The sequence below is a fragment of the Oratosquilla oratoria genome, chromosome 35 (genome assembly GCF_046742065.1).
Source record: "Oratosquilla oratoria isolate Oo_2021 chromosome 35, ASM4674206v1, whole genome shotgun sequence".
Lineage (NCBI taxonomy): Eukaryota > Metazoa > Arthropoda > Malacostraca > Stomatopoda > Squillidae > Oratosquilla > Oratosquilla oratoria.
In genome coordinates this window covers 34,712,423-34,731,392 of record NC_134811.1, presented here as the reverse complement: position 1 = coordinate 34,731,392, position 18,970 = coordinate 34,712,423, and the positions used below count along the sequence as shown (strand labels likewise).

General features: G+C 39.2%; 1 protein-coding gene across 2 annotated transcripts in view; it reads right to left on the bottom strand.

Moving 5' to 3' along the window:
* The window catches only part of LOC143018643 (E3 ubiquitin-protein ligase TRIM23-like), a 53,048-nt gene that overhangs the window by 9,502 nt on the left and 24,576 nt on the right, over positions 1–18,970 (bottom strand). The window contains exon 6 of one of the 2 annotated variants that reach the window (XM_076174212.1): positions 10,410–10,550. The exons of the other annotated variant lie outside the window; for it this stretch is intronic. Within the exon in view, the coding sequence (XP_076030327.1) occupies positions 10,410–10,550 (141 nt within the window). The remainder of the gene's footprint in view (positions 1–10,409; positions 10,551–18,970) is intronic. 2 annotated transcript variants of the gene reach the window in all.

The window sequence follows — 18,970 nt, the reverse complement described above, 5'->3', positions numbered from 1 at the left end:
AGACATGATGAAAAAAATATTGGTTACATTGATAAGGCCTAGATTAGAGTATGCAGCGACATTGTGGTCCCCCAGTACCAAAAAGAATATAAAGAAAATAGAAAGAATCCAAAGAGCAGCTACAAAAATGGCACCTGCACTTGCAAACCTATCATACGAAGAGAGATTGGCTAAACTGGAGTTACCGACACTGGAGCAAAGAAGAGAGAGAGGTGACCTATTGACCATCTACAGAATCATGAAAGGCACAGAGGTACTCGATAGTGAGAACTTACTTAACTGGGACAAAAGAAACACAAGAGGACATGGAAAGAAAATAAAAAAACATAGCTATAGAAGAGAACTGAAGAAAAACAGTTTTCCTCATAGAGTTTTGGACACTTGGAACAAACTGGACAATGAAATAGTATGCGCAAAAACCATTCATGAGTTTAAAAACAAACTAGACACTGCAAGATACAAAGGCGGGACACCACAAGCATAGCTCCCTTTCCCGCAAAATACAACTAGGTAAATAGTCCATTAATGCTCCATCTACCACCCTCTCCCATGTGTACTTATGCTTGAATTTCTTCCTAAACACTCGATTTGCTATCATCAACTCTCTAGACACATCTCCACCATCAAGTCTCCACTACGATTCTTTCCTGGAACTCCACATTTCCCAACCACTCCGTCAATTGGTTCATTTCCTAACCTAGCATTAAGGTCTCCCAGTACTATTACATTGACATTTCTCCCTAATCCCTCTATGCACTCATTTAAATCTATCCAAAAAGCCTCCCTATCCAAAAATCTATCCATTTAAATCTATCCCAAAAGCCTCCCTATAATGAAATACATACATATATATACAGCACGTATTTTCGGAGCGCTGGCTTACGAGCGAAAATATAAACAAGAAATTGGAAGCGAACAGCGTCGGCCTTGTTGTTTATATACGGTGTGGCAGGGGCTGTGTATTCGTGGTGAAATGATGTAGGTCGTAATTGTATCTCCGCTTAACTTTTTTGTTGTTGTTCTTTTCTTGTGTTGTTTTTCAAAATGGAAACCCCTAAAGCTAAAGACTCGACTAAAAGAAGCCTGGATGAAACAAGAATCGAAACACCATTAGGGGTAGTAAGAAAAAAATCATGCTTCGCATCAACACCTAGAGAATACCAAAGGTTAGACGTAAGTAGATTTTCCGGTTTTGAAAGAGAAGGCAGTGGATTACTTAGAGTAGAGATGGATAGAGAACCCAGATACAGGAATATAATGAGGAATAGAGATTTAAACGACATAGTTGATGAACTATTAGAGCTTAAAAGCAAATACAAGACAATGTACCAGGAAGTATCAAACTTAAGAAAAGCTAACGAAGAGAACAATAGTGGAGATAGACGAGTTGAAAAGGGAATTAAAACAGCTTGAGGGTGATAATGAGAGGCTGAAAAGTGAGGATAATAGTAGGAACGAGGCTCTGAAACGAGAAATTAAAAGTCAAATGAAGGAAGTGACTGAAAAGGTGGAAGAAAAAATCAAGGAGAATGACCTACAGGAAAACAAAAAACAGTGGAAAATTGAAAAGGAAAGTCAAGAAATATCCCCAAAGAAAATAATGGAACAACAGGTAAAAGATAATACCAAAGAAACTGTAATTCAGATTATTAAAGAGAAAAGTAACCTAGTTAGGGACACAGTGGATAGAAAAAGGTTTATTGTAAGTCTATGGCATTAAAGAAAAGCACAATGTACCAAGATATCAGAGGGAAAAGGAAGAAAGAGAGATTGCCAAAGAAATACTAAGAGTTACAAACAGATGAGTTAGGCTGGGACCGAGAAATCGAGGAAACCCATAGAATGGGCAGGTACTCTAAAGATAAACAGTAGACCACAAAAAGTTAAACTTAGATCGCAATCAAGCGCAGAAGAAATATTATCTAGAACAACAAGATTAGCAAACAGCGAACAGTACAAAAATATTTGGATAAAAAAAGAAATGAGTGAGGAAGAAAAAGAGAAAAAAAACTTAGGAATGAGAATAGAACTGAAAGGGAAAGGGAGGAGTTTTTTTGGAGAGTGATAGACATGAGGCTGAGAAAAAGATATATAGGGAAAATAGAAACAAAGAAGACAGAAGGGGAGGAGGAGAAAAGAAACTAAAAATAGCTTATACAAATATAGATGGAATAATCTCAGGAATAAACGAACTAAATGATTATCTAGTCTCAGAAGAACCAGACATAGTGGGAATTGTAGAAACCAAATTAAAGTACACCCTAACACCCCACACTGTGGGACAAGGTGTATACAACTGTTGGACAAAGAATAGGAAGAACAAACAGGGCGGAGTAGTTCTAATATTGACTAAGAAAGATTTGAGTGTAACAAAAATAACTGAAGGAAAAAAAAACAATGTAGAATCAATTATAGTACAAGTCAAAAGTAAACAAATGAAGAAAAGAAAATTTGCAGTGGTATATGTACCTCCCAAAACACAAGCCTGGACAGAAAGGGATCATTCCGAGTTACTAGAAGATACAAAAGATGAATTAATTGAAACACTGAAAGATGGAGGAAATACAGTAATTATGGGTGACTTTAATTCAAAAGAAATATGCTGGGAAGAAATGACAGTGAAGGGGGGAGAGAAACACTGGGGCAATGTACTCCTCGACTTGACCATTGAATACACAATGACCCAGTGGATTAAAGAAAATACTAGATACAGAGGAAATGAAAAACCCTCAAAATTGGACTTAATACTTACAACAGAACCTGAGATTATTGAAAAAATTGATTATAAAACTCTGATAGGAAAAAGTGACCACGTACTAATTGAAATGGAATTGAAAGAACAAATGGACCAAAGCAAAAATAGGAAGACCTGTGTATAACAAAACAAACTTTGAGAAACTTAAAACATTCTTTCGCAATGCAAACTGGGAAAAATTCCAAAACGAAGATACAGGGATAGAAGAAAAATGGAATATATTAAAAGAAATTTATAATGAAGGAGTGAACAAATATGTACCACAACAAAAAATGGAAAAGGCATACATAAAGAACTGGTACAACAAAAGATGTAGTGAAGCAAGGAAAAAAGAGACAAAGCTTGGAAAAAGTGGAAAAGAGATAAGAAACAAAGCAAATGGCAAACGTACATCAAACTAAGAAACGAATATGTGAAAATACGCAGAGATGAAAAGAGGAATTATGAAAAAAGGATAATAGACAAATGTAAGGAAGAACCCAAACTATTTTACAAATATGTAAACAGAAAACTGAAAAACAAACAAGAAATAGAAATACTGTGCCAAGATAAAAAGGAATATACAGAAGAAATGGCTGAAATTATGAACCACTTCAGATCAGTATTCACTATAGAAAACTCCCCTAACAGTGTAGATAGAGAGAATTATCCCCAGCAATGAAAGAAATAAATGTAACACAAAAAGAAATCAGTGATCAAATTAAAACCCTTGATGTCAGAAAATCACATGGCCCAGACGGGATTGCAAACTGGATACTGAAGGAATGTATGGAAGAATTAACTGACAAAATATATAATATAATTAAATCCTCACTTAAAGAAGGAAAAGTACCATTGGACTGGAAAAAGGCAAACATTGTACCAATTTATAAGGGAGGTGATAAAGAAGATCCATCCAACTACAGACCGGTCTCACTAACAAGCACAATAGCAAAAATTTGTGAAAGTTGTCAAAAACAGATGGGTTAAATACCTGGAAGAAAAATCTATACTGAACCCAAATCAATTTGGATTCAGACAAGGGAGATCATGTACAACAAATCTGATCTGCTTTTACTCAAGATTAGTAGACATAATACAAGAAAGAGATGGATGGGTGGCCTGTGCTTTTCTGGACCTGCAAAAGGCATTCGATAAGGTACCTCTTAACCACTTCACTACGGGACTTAAATCTCGCGGGCAGCAGCCAATCCCAGCCATACGATGTGTCGTAATAATACTCGCATCATAAAATATAGTCACGGTTTATATCGATCGTTCTCTCTTTCACCCGTGAATTTTGAAAACCACAGACAATGGGATTAAGAGCAGATTAGGGAGAATGTAAAAACACAGGGGCGACTACAATAAATATAATCAAGACGCCGATATGGCAGCGTCGCGAATCCACTTGCTCCTCATGACGCCTACGTGTGCGGCACCGTATGGAAGGGGTTAAGAAATTAATAAGATAGAATCAAAGGGTGGAATCAGAGGAAAATTATTGGAATGGATGGAAGACTTCCTGATTGGGAGGAAAATGAGAGTTGTAATTAAGAGAAAAATTCTCCAACTAGGAAGAAGTAAAAAGCGGTGTCCCGCAAGGATCGGTACTGGCCCCGATCATGTTCACCGTATACATTAATGACATGAATGAAGGCGTGGAGTGCTATATGAATTTTTTTGCAGATGATGCAAAATTACTTAAAAAGGTAAAAATGGAAGAGGACTGCAACTCATTGCAACAAGATCTGGACACGATATGGAATTGGACTCAAAAGTGGGAAGTGAAATTTAATATAAAGAAATGCAGTATAATGGAATTTGGAAAGAGTAAAAACAGAATATCAAAAGAATACAGAATTGGAGAAAAAAAAAAAAAAAAAAAAAAAGCAAACTCTGAAAAATATCTTGGAGTGATGATTGGAAAGGACATGAAACCTGATAAGCATATAAATAAAATATTCGGAGAAACCTACAACTTATTGAGGTCAATCAAAGTGGCATTTACTTATGTGGATGAAGAAATGATAAAGAAAATACTAACTACACTAATAAGACCAAAACTTGAGTACGCAGCATCACTTTGGACACCCAGCACCAAAAAGAATATTAAGAAACTAGAAAGATTACAAAGAGCGACAACCAAACTAGCACCGACTCTCGCCGAACTGACATATGAGCAAAGACTATCCAAACTGAACCTACCAACACTGGAACAAAGAAGAGAAAGAGGAGATTTGCTGACTATCTATAGAATAATGAAAGGAATGGAAGTTTTAGACAGGAACGACCTGTTAGTGTGGGAAAACGGTAAAACGAGAGGACACGGGAAAAAAACTGAAAAAAGATAGCTATAGAAAAAACTTGAAAAGGAACAGTTTCCCACACAGAGCGATTAATACATGGAACAAATTAGACAACAAAACAATATGTGCAAACACTACAAGATTTTAAGACAAAACTTGATGCGGAGAGATACAAAGACAGGTCACCATGAGCATAGCTCCCCTCCCGTATATTACAACTAGGTAAATACAACTAGGTAAAGTAAGTCCTCATTATACGGTACATATACGTTCCTGAAAACCTTACCGCAAATTTAAATTACCATATACCGAACCCATTATAACATGTAATAATAGGATATGGCAGACATACCTTCTCCCTGCTCTTTCCTCTTCAAAATATCTAGTGGATACTGTATCTGTGAATTTTTCTTACCATAAATAGAATTGAGGGTAGTAATTACCAAATACCGTAACTGTGAATTTACCAGGTAAAGAATTACTGTATAAGGAGGACTCAGTGTATAGCATGTATATAAACTTCACTGAGAAACTTTAAGAATATATCCCACTTTGAAAAACAAATCCCCTTTATAGCAACACCACCAATTATGATGGATGACAATCAGAGCACACACCAACACAGTACAAAAATTAAACTTGTTCTTCCACCCCTCCCATCTCAGCACTTAGGGTTAAAGGCTATCCCTATTCCTCATTACAGTGCTTAGATCAATGTCAATGCAGCAGGTTCCGACTGCTTCATTGTATGGCAATCCCCTGCTTATTCACTCAAAACAAAGTAATAAAGGATGAGGTAGACCTTAAAAAATTCTGACAGTACAAGGCATTTGTTAAAAAACAAATAGATTAATTAATAATTTTTCTATATGCAGAGGACTTTCTCCCCTTTATAAGGGAGGGCAAGTCAAAAGGCATACACCCACTCCTATCCACCACCTTTCCTTCATCTCATCCCTGTATCCTGCCCACTGCACTGGGTCAGAAGCAATGCAAGACAGCACATCCACAGCAAGGCCACTTCATTTAATTGGCGACCCCCACTCTCTGTACCCTCAGGCAGAAAAAGAGAAGATGGGAAGAAATCCCTTTGGGATGCATCAAAACATCATTCATGCATAACCATTCCTACCCTCCCAAACCCCCCCTTCTTTGTATCACAGTATCATCTACTGTATACACAGCCATCCTCTACTTACCCCTATCTTCTGCCTTCTCCCTTCCTTCCTCAACAAACATTCCCCTTTCACCCCATCCACCTCATCTTTGGTCATCACCTCAAGTTCACTCCCTCTCCCTCTACCTTCCATATCTCTCATCTTTCTTCACTCATTCTTTCCATGTATCCCAACCATCCCAATACTCTTTCATCAGCCCGATCTGCCATCTCCTTTTCCACCCAAGCTTTCCTCACCTCCTCATTTCTCACTCTATCCAACTTTGTAACCCTACCAGACTTCTCAGACACCTCTCTAAACATTTAATTTTCTTCTTTGCTCTCTTAAATTCCATATTTCTGTCCCATCCAGTGCCAGTGGCACAATCACCCCTTTAGTCTCCTCTTTCCATCCATTCTCAAATGCCTATTTCTCTTGACACTTTTTAATCCCCTAAGGCATTTACTTCTCAGTCTACAATTTACCTCCACCTCCACTCCATTTCCTGCCACATGCAACCCCAAATACCTACATCTATCCACTTCCTCCAACCTTTCTCCTTTCAGACTTCCAACTTAATGCCATCCTCCTTGTACATCTTCTCACCCACATTTATCTTCAACTTTCTCCTATTGCACACTCTCCCAAACTCTGTCACTAACTCCTTTAACCACTTCCATACGGTGACGCCTACGTAGGCGGCATGAGGAGCAAGTGGGTACTCGATGATGCCGATGTCAGCATCTTTATTATATTTATTGTAGTCGTACCTACGTAATTTCCATTCTCTCTAAACTGGCTTCATCAATTTTCTATGGTTATCAAAATACACGGGTGAAAGAGAACGAACGGTTGAGCACTGACTTTATTTTTTATAATGCTATTATTATGACGCAACATCGCAAGTCGGGCAGCTAATGCTGCCAGACGTGCGATGTGCCCCGGAGTGAAGAGGTTAATCCCTCCTCTGACCCAACCACAGGCACAATGTCATCAGCAAACAACTGACTCTCCTTTCACTTTTCTACATTTTTTTTAACCATTGTCCCTTGCCTATTACCGTTGCATTTACCCTCCCACACCACCCCATCCATATACACATTGAAAAGCCATGGCAACAAGACACATCCCTATTGCAGTCTCACCTTTACTTCAAACCACTTGCTCTCTCAGTTTCCAATTCTAACACAGGCTCTACTGCTTTCATAAAAACTCATGACTACCCTTAACAGATTTTCCCCAATCTCATATACTTGCAACCTCCCACAGTGCATTTCTGTCTACACTGTCATAAGACTACTTAAATTATTTCTTATTGACATTTATGGATTTGGAAAAGGCTTATGACAGGGTAGACAGGAGGGCACTGTGGAAGGTTTTGCTGATATACAGGATAGGAGGAAAGCTTTTAGGAGCTGTCAAGAGTTTTTATGAGGGTAGTGGAGCATGTGTCAGGATTAGAAATGGAGAGAGTGGTTTGAGGTAAAGGTGGGATTTCATCAGGGATGTGATGTCACCCTGGCTGTTCAACTTATACATGGATGGGGTGGTGCAAGAGGTAAATGCAATCATGGTGGGTCAGGGATTGGAGATGGTTAAAGAAAGTGGAGAAAATTGGGTGATAAGCCAGCTGTTGTTTGTGGACGACACTACGCTTGTGGTGATTGGTTTGATGACACCACCAACACCATCACCACTAGTTGCTACTAGAGGTTGATACTAGTACAGTGATACTAGTCGATGCTAGTTTCGTCATCGCATCGCGCACTGGGCATGACGCATCGCACGCTGGGCCCTTCTCAAGCCATAAAAACACTATTGAACCATATGCTATTCTGCTGAAGTTTGCAGTTCTGAGATGGCACGTGATGGGATGTTTACGAAAAGGGCTTGTGTTCCCATTGGTCATTTTATGATATACAGAGAGAATCTTAACCAATCATAATTAGTAGTAGGAGGAGCTTATATCATTAACCCCTTCCATACGGTGCCGCACACGTAGGCGTCATGAGGAGCAAGTGGATTCGCGACGCTGCCATATCGGCGTCTTGATTATATTTATTGTAGTCACCCCTGTGTTTTTACATTCTCCCTTATCTGCTCTTAATCCCATTCTCTGTGGTTTTCAAAATTCACGGGTGAAAGAGAGAACGATCGATATAAGCCGTGACTATATTTTATGATGCGAGTATTATTACGACACGTCGTACGGCTGGGATTGGCTGCTGCCCGCGAGATTTAAGTCCTGTAGTGAAGTGGTTAAGAGCTTTCTTCCTAGCCAGCATAAAAGTAAAGTGCAGTCTGCTCGGAGACCCAGAGTCTTCAGTCTTCTCTCTTAAGAAATCAACCCAGTGTCAGTTCAGTCTTATCTGGAATTTCAATTTATTCATAGTAACGTTAAATAGTCTATTCGTGACTCGAGTGACATCATGAACCTTGAAGCATCCTCGCAAACCAGAGAAAGGTCTGTACCAATTAAGTCATTGTCCAGCCTCCCACAACCACACACTCGTACACATCACAATGATTCACTATATAATTTGAATATAAATTAATATCACATAATAATAAAAGTCATATACTTAGGAAACATTTAGTCTCATTCACCACCAAATGTGAAGTGATAAATTCTTGTATATACGTTTGATCATGTTCCTTGTTATTCCGGTTTTCTTGGCCACAGCTACCACTTACATATACCTATTCATATTTATTCGTAAACAAGGAGCACGACACGCTTGTAGCAAAATCAGAGGAGGGATTGAGGAGTTAGTGACTGGGTTTGGGAAAGTGTGTGAAAGAAGGAAGTTGAAGATAAATGTGGGTAAAAGTAAGGTGATGAGATGTACAAGGGGTGAAAGTGGCAGCAGACTAGAAGTGAGTATTAAGGGAGAGAGACTGGAGGAAGTGGATAGTTTTAGATACTTGGGTGTGAATGTGGCAGGAAAGGGAGGAGTGGAGGTGGAGGTAGAATGTAGATTGAGAGAAGCAAGTAAATACCTTGGTGGATTAACCACTTCAATACGGGACTTAAATCTCGCGGGCAGCAGCCAATGCCAGCCGTACGATGTAACGAAATAATATTCGCATCATAAAATATAGTCGCCGCTTATATCGATCGTTCTCTCTTTCACCCGCGAATTTTGAAAACCACAGAGAATGGGATTAAGGGCGCATTTGGGAGAATGTAAAAACACAGGGGCGACTACAATAAATATAATCAAGACGCCGATATGGCAACCTTGCGTATCCACTTGCTCCTCATGCCGCCTACGTATGCGGCACCGTATGGAAGGGGTTAAAAAGTGTTATGAGGAATAGACATTTGGGAATGGATGCTAAGAGGAGATTGTATGAAGGAGTGATTGTGCCAACAGCACTGTATGGGGCAGAAACATGGATCATAAGAGAGGAAGAGAGAAGGAGTTTGGATGTGTTTGAGATGAGGTGTCTGAGAGGTATGATGGGGGTTACTAGGCTGGACAGTGAGAAATGAGGAGGTGAGGAGGAGAACAGGGGTGGAAAGGGAGTTGGGAGATATGGTGGGATGAAAGAGTATTGGTATGGTTTGGACAGATGGTAAGAATGAGTGAAGAAAGACTAGTAAAAGAGGTGTGGAAGGCAGATGTGAAAGGAGTGAACATGAGGGGGCAATCTAGGATGAGATGGATGGATGGGGTAAAAGGGGCTTTGGGGAAGAGGGGAATGTCTGTTGAGGAAGGATGGGAGAGGACAGAAGATAGGGGTGAATGGAGAATGGTTGTATATAGATGATGTGATCCATGAGTTGGAATGGATGGGGATAGGGGGGTGAGGGAGTATGTGTGAAAAAATTTGACGCAGCCCGAAGGGATTTCTCCCTGTCTTCTCCTTTTCTGCATGAGGGGACGGAGAGGGGGGGGGGGGGGTTGCCAATTTAATGAAGCAGCCTTGCTGTGAAAGTGCTGTGTCTTGCAACACTTCTTCTGACCCAGGTCAGTGGACAAGATACAGGGATGACCCATCATCCAGGAGGTGCCAAGATAAGAGGGAGGGAAGAGGGTGGAGGGGAGTGGAGTGTGATAGGGATGGAATGGGTGGGTATAGTTTTTATGCCTTTGTTTTTTGGCTACCTCCCTTATAAGGTGGAGAGAGAGAGAGAAAGGGAGAGAGAAAAAAATGGTATATGTATGTATTGACATTCAAGTTTCAACAAACTATAGTACTTACCACACCAGCGTCAACACTTTGCGAACATGTAAGGCACACATGATCACAAACAACATCATGACTTGAGCAAACATCCATAGCAAACTTGAAAGAATACAGTGGTTCAGCCTTATGTTTACTTAGGGTTCGTGCACTGTGAATCTGTTCAATAAAAGTTTAAGTGTTAATACATGTGCAGGAAACCAATGAATCCTATCTATCTAGTTATATACCAACACCCCATCCATGTACATATTGAACAGCCATAGCAACAGGACACATCCCTGGTGAAGTCCCACCTTTACCTCAAACCACTTGTTCTCTGTTTCCAATTCTAACACAGGCTCTACTATCATAAAATATCTAGACTGATCTTAACAGCTTTCCCCTAATCCCATATATCTGCAAAACCTCCCACAAATACTTTTCTGTCAACCCTGTCATAAACCTTTTCCAACTCCATAAAGGCCCAAAAACATCCTTACCTTTTGCTAAAGCTTTCTCACATATCTGCCTTACCACAAAAATCTGATCCACGCAACCCCTACCTTTCCTAAACCTACATTACTCTTCACCAATTACTCCCTGTATTCTCCTAATCCTCTAAATTTAAACCCTTCCATATACCTTCCCAACTACATTCAACAAACTGATCCCTCTGAAAATACTGCACTCACATCTGTCCCCTTTTCCATTGTAAAGTGGAACTATACAGGCACTCCTCCAGTCCTCCGGCACTCTACCCTCCCTAATACACATTAAACAACTTCACTAGACAGTCCATTATTACTGTACCTCCCTTCTTCAGACACTCCACATGACACCCATCTAACCCAGATGCATTACCTGCTCTCATAATTTTCAAAACCACTTGCACCTCATCTTTTCTTATTACTACTCCATTTTCCTTTCCCATCACCATCATTTTCTTAGCACTTCCCACTGCTACCACCAATCCCTCCCTATCCTGCTCCACATTCAACAGCTCTCTAAAATACTCTGCCAATCTTCCCCTTAACACCTCTTCTGTTAACTTTTGTCCATCTGTGCCTTTTACCTTTTCTTCTCTAATTGACTCACCTCCCCTTCCTCTCTCAACTTCCTTCCAAAACACCTTTTTTATCACAAATCCTAACATGAGAGAGAAAGAGTTTGAGATGAAATGCCTGAGAAGTATGGTTGGGGTTACTAGGCCGGATGGAGTGAGAAACAAGGTGAGGAGGAGAAGAGTGGGGGTGGATAGGGAGTTGGGTGATTGGGTGGATGGAAGAGTATTGGGATGGTTTGGACTCATTGAAAGAGTGAGTGGAGAAAGATTAGTAAAAGAGGTGTGGAGGGAGAGGTGGAGGGATTGAACACGAGGGGGCAAATAAGGATGAGATGTTTGGAGTAAAAGAAGCATTGAGAAAGAGGGATGTCTGTTGAGGAAGGAAAGGGAGAAGACACAAGATAGGGGTGAGTGGAGAATGGTCATGTATAGATGATGCTGTGATGCATGGGAGTTGGGGGGAGGGGGCATGTGTGAATGATATTTTGATGCAGCCTGAAGGGATTTCTCCCCGTCTTCTCTTTTTCTGCGTGAGGGGACAGAGAGGGGGTTGCTGATTAAATGAAGTGGCTTTGCTGTGGATGTGATGCATTACTTCTGACCCAGAGCAGTGGGCGAGATGCAGTGATGACCCGTCATACAGGAGCAGCCAAGAAAAGAGGGAGGGATGGTGAATGGGAGTGGAGTATGTGGGGATGAAATGGGTGGGAGTGGATTTATGCCTTTGACTTTGGCTACCTCCTTTGTAAGGGGGGGGGAGCACTTGGTATAGGTATGTACTAATATACTTTACAAAACTTCATTTGGTATCTCTAACAGTTTAATAAAGGACAAACAATGGGAAAAAAAAAAAATCTCATATCGCCCTATGAAAATTTGATATTTGCACTCTATTCCCCAATAATTCCCTCTATTCTCCTCTTATCCCTCTCAATACATTCCCATACCCAACTGACCACTGATCCCTCTAAAACTACTTTCATAGTTTCTTCCCTTCACATACCAGGTCTCCTCTTTGGTGTAATTCTAACAAAACAACCATGTTTCCTTCCCTTAGACACACATTGAACTTTATCAGCTGGTACACTATTACTATTCAATCTTCTGTCAGACATTCCACATGACACCCAACCGATTCAGGTACCTTCTGAGTTTTCATTTCTTTCAGTGCTACTTGTACCTCTTCTTTGGCAATAGCCTCATCATTCTTCTCATCTATCAGTCACTTTCCTTGCATCTCCCACTGCCACAACCAAAGCCTCCTTTTTTGCTACATTCAGCAACTCCTAATACTTTGTCCATTTCCTTCAACAGTTGTCCATCTACTCCCTTTACACTCTCCTCTCAGCAACATTCAACTGTGCACTGAAAGAGTGTATAGATGAACTGACAGATAAACTATACAAGATAATTGACTTCTCACTCAGAGGGAAATGTGCCGCAAGATTGGAAAGATGCATAGTACCAATATATAAAGGAGGAAATAGGGAAGATCCTACAAACTTCAGACTGTTATCCCTTACAAGCACAGTAGCAAAACATATGCGAAAAGGTCATCAGAAACAAATGGACCAAACACTTGGAAGAAAATAAAATAATAAACCCTAAACAATTTGGCTTTAAAAGTGGCAGATCATGCACCACAAACCTAATCTGCTTTTACTCGAGATTAAATGAGATTATACAAGAAAGAGATGGCTGGGCAGATTGCGCCTTCTTGGATTTGCAGATGGCATTCGACAAAGTACCACATAAAAGATTAATAAGAAAAATTGAAATAATAGGAGCAATACAAGGTAAACTGCTGGAATGGATGAAGGATTTCTTAACTGGGAGAAAAATGAGAGTGGTACTTAGAGACAAAAATTTGAACTGGGAAGATGTGAAAAGCGGTGTCCCACAAGGCTCTGTATTGGCTCCTTTAATGTTTGCCATATATATAAATGATATGGATGAGGGAGTAAATTGTTACATGAACTTCTTTGCTGACGATGCCAAATTACTCAAGAGAATAAGAACACAAGAAGATTGCAGATTGCTGCAAGATAACCTAGACAAAATATGGGAATAGAATTGGAGATGTGAGATGAACTTCAACATTAGAAAATGTAGCATAATGGAATTTGGAAAAAGTAAAAACAGAGTATCAGGACAGTACAAAATTGGAAACAAAGAAGTAAAAAAAGTTGATTTAGGAAGGGACCTTGGAGTAATCATCTCATAACTTATTGAGATCAATGAAAGTGGCCTTCAACTACATAGATGAGGAGATGGTTGAAGAAATAGTTGTTACACTGATAAGACCTAAACTAGAATATGCTGCAACACTATGGGCACCTAGCACAAAGAAGAACATAAGAAAATTAGGAAGAATCCAAAGATCAGCAACAAAAATGGCACCTACACTGTCAAATCTGACATATGAACAAAGATTGGAGAAATTACATCTGTCAACACTGGAACAGAGAAGAGAAAGAGGCGATTTGTTGACCATTTTAAGAATTATGAAAGACATGGAAATTCTCGATAGAGACGACTTATTAAAGTGGGACAGAAGAGAAACAAGAGGACATGAAAAGAAACTAAAGAAGGACAGTTACAGAAGAGACCTGAACGGAGAAACAGTAAATGCCAAAACTATACACGATTTTAAGAATAAACTGGATGTGGAGAGATACGAAAACAGGTCACTACGAGCATAGCTCGTCCCATAAAATACAACTAGGTACTTCCTTCAGATTTTTATTTCCTTCAAAATTCTCAAATACCTACCATCCACTTTATTCTTGGTCTCTTTCATTCTATACTTTGCATCCATCCTCTTCACTCGTACACCTTTCATGTCCTTTGATTCTTCTTTGCATCCATTCCTTACAAGCAAGTCTCTTCCACCACTCCCATCAGTGTAACTCCCATCAAAATAACAAGTAAGATGCTGTAATGATTATAATTTATGTTATATTATTTGTTTTTGTTTTGTTATAATTTGTCTGTCTGATTTTCATTTATTATTAGTTATATGTCAATTTATAATCATTTACTATTTACCTGTTTGTTTATTATTTAACTATACCTATGCATTTATTTATGTATTTTATTTGTTATTTTTACATTATTATAGTTTTAATTTATTATTATGATTTTCTTTTTTTTTTTTTTTTTTGCATCCGACCTAGATATGGATCAAAAGGTCTCCTGTCGGCATGCTCCGCCTTTGTAATCCTTTGTAGGATATTCTCAACAGCTCTGTATCTGAATTGAGGTTCATTTCCTGTTCACCCTTTTCACTATTAATGATGTACATTTATTCTGATTGTCACCAAGTAGTTTTATTCAGCCAAGACTAATACCCTATTCAGCAAAAAAGATTAACAATTCAAACCATGTAGCAAAATCTATACCATGGGCCACGGTACTTGAAGCTTTAATTTTAAGTTTCACTTTTCAATCCCAATTTATTCTTACTTTTTCACTACATTACACAATTTTATTTATTTTCTTCTGGATAATTGGATAATTCCAGGTGACTACTCAAATGACTGAAGACTATTCTGAATGCTTTAACCCAGTGATTCTTAACCAGGGGGGCGTGGATCATTTCCAGGGGGGCGCGAGCTTTCGGGTGAAAAGTATAAGTTTTTCCAGTTAGTGATTACTTTTACAACAGCATGGGCCAGTACTATAAGCATAAGCATATGAATTATTACAGAATTCTTTCTTACTAATGAACCGTTAGAGTGAGACCCGTTTAGGCAGAGCGTTTCTTCCGAGGTTGTCTTCGTCGGTTGAATCGTACGATGACGTCATGATAAGATGGAAGCTGATTGGCTAGTAAATTCTCGCGCGATGCTATCAATGTGTGGGACGGTGTGACTGAGACAATTGCATTTCACCAGTCGTTGTGTGATTATTGCTTATTGTTGTGTTGGCCTCATTTGAGTGCTAAGAAACGGAAGTACATCGAAGATTACATTCAATTTGGATTTGTGTCTCTCCAAAGGGGTGACACCGAGGTTCCACAGTGTGTGTTATGTTACAAGACTCTGAGCAATGATGGAATGCGGCCTTCACACCTGGAACGCCACTTGAGGACATCACATCCTGCTTTAGTTGACAAGCCGAAGGCATTCTTTGAAACTAAAAAAGACACCTTGAAGCGAGCTAAACTGGACGACAGTGGGTAATTTCGGCAGCAATCTTCAAAGGTTGTTGAGGCTTCCTATGAGATCGTTATGTTGATTGCAAAGAGCAAGAGGAGTCATAACATTAGAGAGTCTCTCATAAAACCAAGTATATTATGTGCAGCAGAACTCGTTTTGGGGAAAGATAGTGCAAATAAGCTTTCCCAGATTTCTCTGTCAAATGATACAGTCAAGAAAAGGATAGATGAATTATCTCAAGATATCAAAGTTCAGACTCTCGACCAAGTAAGAGCCTCCCCTGTTTTTGCCATCCAGTGTGATGAAACGACTGATGTCACTCAATGTTCTCAGCTTCTGATGTATGCTCGTTTTGTATCAGGCAATAATATAAAAAAGAAAATTATGTTCTGTCACCCGATGGAAAGTTTCACAACAGCAGAAGCTATTTTTGATGTTATATCAGATTTTTTCCAGGAAAATCAGCTTTCTTGGGAGTCGCTGGTAGGAGTGTGTACTGATGGAGCACCAGCCATGCGTGGTTTACGGTCTGGGTTTGTCACAAAGGTGAAAGAAAGAAATCCTTCCGTAATGAGTACACACTGCATACTTCATCGGGAAGCCTTAGCATCCAGAACTTTGCCTGTTGAAATGATGGACGTCTTGAATGTGGCTATCAAGATTGTCAATTTTGTCAAAGCTGGAGCCTTGAACAGTCGTCTTTTTAAACTGCTGTGTAAGGATATGGAATCCGAACATGAAGCCTTGCTTTTTCACACGAACGTGCGATGGTTGTCAAAAGGAAATATGCTTGGAAGGCTTTATGAGTTACGAGAAGTAGAAATATTTCTAGATTCACAGCAGAAAGTAGACCTTTATGACAAATTTCAGTCTGAATGCTTTCATGCAACCTTAGCCTACCTGGTGGATATTTTTGAGGCATTGAATGCTGTGAACCTCAAACTACATGGAAAAAACATCAATATCCTCGTGCACCATGACACCATTCGTACCTTCATGGCCAAACTCGATCTTTGGAAATGTCGAGTTCTACAGGGAAATGTAGCCAGTTTTAGAAACTTAGATACGGCTCTCGCTGACAGTAACCTCGACTCTGAGTTAAAAGAGCAAATAATCACTCATCTAAGTGACTTGAAATCGGAATTCGTCAGATACTTCCCAGATATAGACGACAAGCGTGAAGCATGGAAATTCATCAGGAATCCATTTCAATGTGAAGTAGCTGATGTAGCTGAAGAAGTCCAAGAAGAGTTCCTAGAGTTGAAGTTCGACTCCACAGCTAAAGAAGACTTCAAAGATATGGATTTGGAGACTTTCTGGGTCAAATACCTTCATGTTTACCCTTTGACCTCACACCAGGCTCTTCGGATTCTAACAATGTTTGGATCCACATATATGTGTGAAACAGCATTTTCCACGCTCGTTTCTATCAAGACTAAGTACAGAAACCGCCTCAACGTTGAAGGCGACTTGCGTTGTGCACTCTCGAGCATTCAACCACGTATTCTAGATCTGGTAGCTAAGCAGTGCCAAATATCTCATTAATCATGTACCTATTCGAAAGTGTCAAATATCAAATTATTGCAATTTATACTTAATAAATGGACTAAAAAGACTTTGCCGTTTCTATTCTATTTTTAAATTAGAGAATAATATTTACCTATATATGCAAGGGGGCGTGAAAAAAAAATAGTAGTTCGTAGGGGGGGTGTGGTAATGAAAAGGTTAAGAACCACTGCTTTAACCCCTTCCACATGATGACACCTACAGGGAAAATTATTGGAATGTATGAAAGATTTCTTGAAAGAAAGAAAAATAGTGATACTTAGAGTGATCCACATATTCTGTAAACTGACTTGATCATATTTTCTGTGGTTATTAATATTCAACCCTCTAGTGGGGGAAAAGAATATTGTCACCAAGTATTTCCACTTGAATCGTATGAGGCGACAAAAATTGAATGGGGATAGGACTAGGCATCCTTCTCCCTGTAGCCCCAAAGTGGTCATTCCTAAAAAAATGTAAAAGCATAAATGGGTCTAGGAGTTTTACAACCAGTGCCCTAAGGTTTGGGTCTTTTAATGTGCATGGATGTGGTACAGATGAGAGTAAAAGGGAAGAGATAGGCAGTATGTTTGCGAGAAGAAAGATGGATGTGCTGGCTTTGAGTGAAACTAAGTTGAGGAGGAGGGGCAAGTTTGAGTTTGGGAGTGTAGTTGGGATCTTGGGAGTGAAGAGAGAATGAGGGAGAGAAGGGGTGGTTATACTAGAAAGTGGAGAGATAGGTAAATGTGTACTGGAGTGGACGGAGGCCATCCATCCAGTATTAAAATATAATCATATAAATCTTTCATTTTCTCTTTTATGTGTCACTTTATGGGATATGTAAAAGCACAATCATATTCATGACTATTATTTATCATAGAAGACATGTTAAATTTCAGACAAGGAAGATCATGTACAACAAACTTGATTTGCTTCTACTCAAGATTAATAGACATAATACAAGAGAGAGATGGGTGGGCAGACTGTGCCTTTCTGGACCTACAAAAGGCATTTGATAAGGTACCACATAAAAAACTAATAAAGAAGATAGAGTCAATAGGTGGCATTAGAGGAAAATTATTGGAATGGATGAAAGACTTCCTGATTGGGAGGAAAATGAGAGTAGTAATTAGAGATAAATTCTCAAACCGGGAAGAAGTGATAAGCGGTGTCCCGCAGGGATCAGTACTGGCCCCGATCATGTTTGCCATATACATTAATGACATGGATGAAGGTGTGGAGTATTATATGAATTTCTTTGTAGATGATGCAAAGATACTAAAGAAGGTAAAAATGGAGAAAGACTGCAACTCATTGCAACAAGATTTGGAGAAGAGTCTGGAATTGGACTCAAAAGTGGGAAGTAAAATTCAATATAAAGAAATGTAATATAATGGAATTTGGAAAGAGTAAAACCAGAATATCAAAAGATTACAAAATTGGTGGTGAAAAGGTGAAAAAAGTAAACTCGGAGAAAGATCTTGGAGTGATGATCAGCAAGGACATGACACCGGATAAGCATATTGATAAAACATTCGGAGAAACCTACAATTTATTGAGGTCAATTAAAGTGGTGTTTGCTTATTTGGATGAGGAAATGATGAAAAAAATTCTAACTACACTAATAAGACCAAAACTTGAGTACGCAGCAACACTATGGACACCCAGTACCAAAAAGAATATAAAAAAAATTAGAAAGAATACAAAGAGCAACAACAAAGCTAGCACCAACTCTTTCCGAACTGACATATGAGCAAAGACTGTCCAAACTGAAATTACCAACTTTGGAACAAAGAAGGAAAAGAGGAGATTTGCTGACTATCTATAGA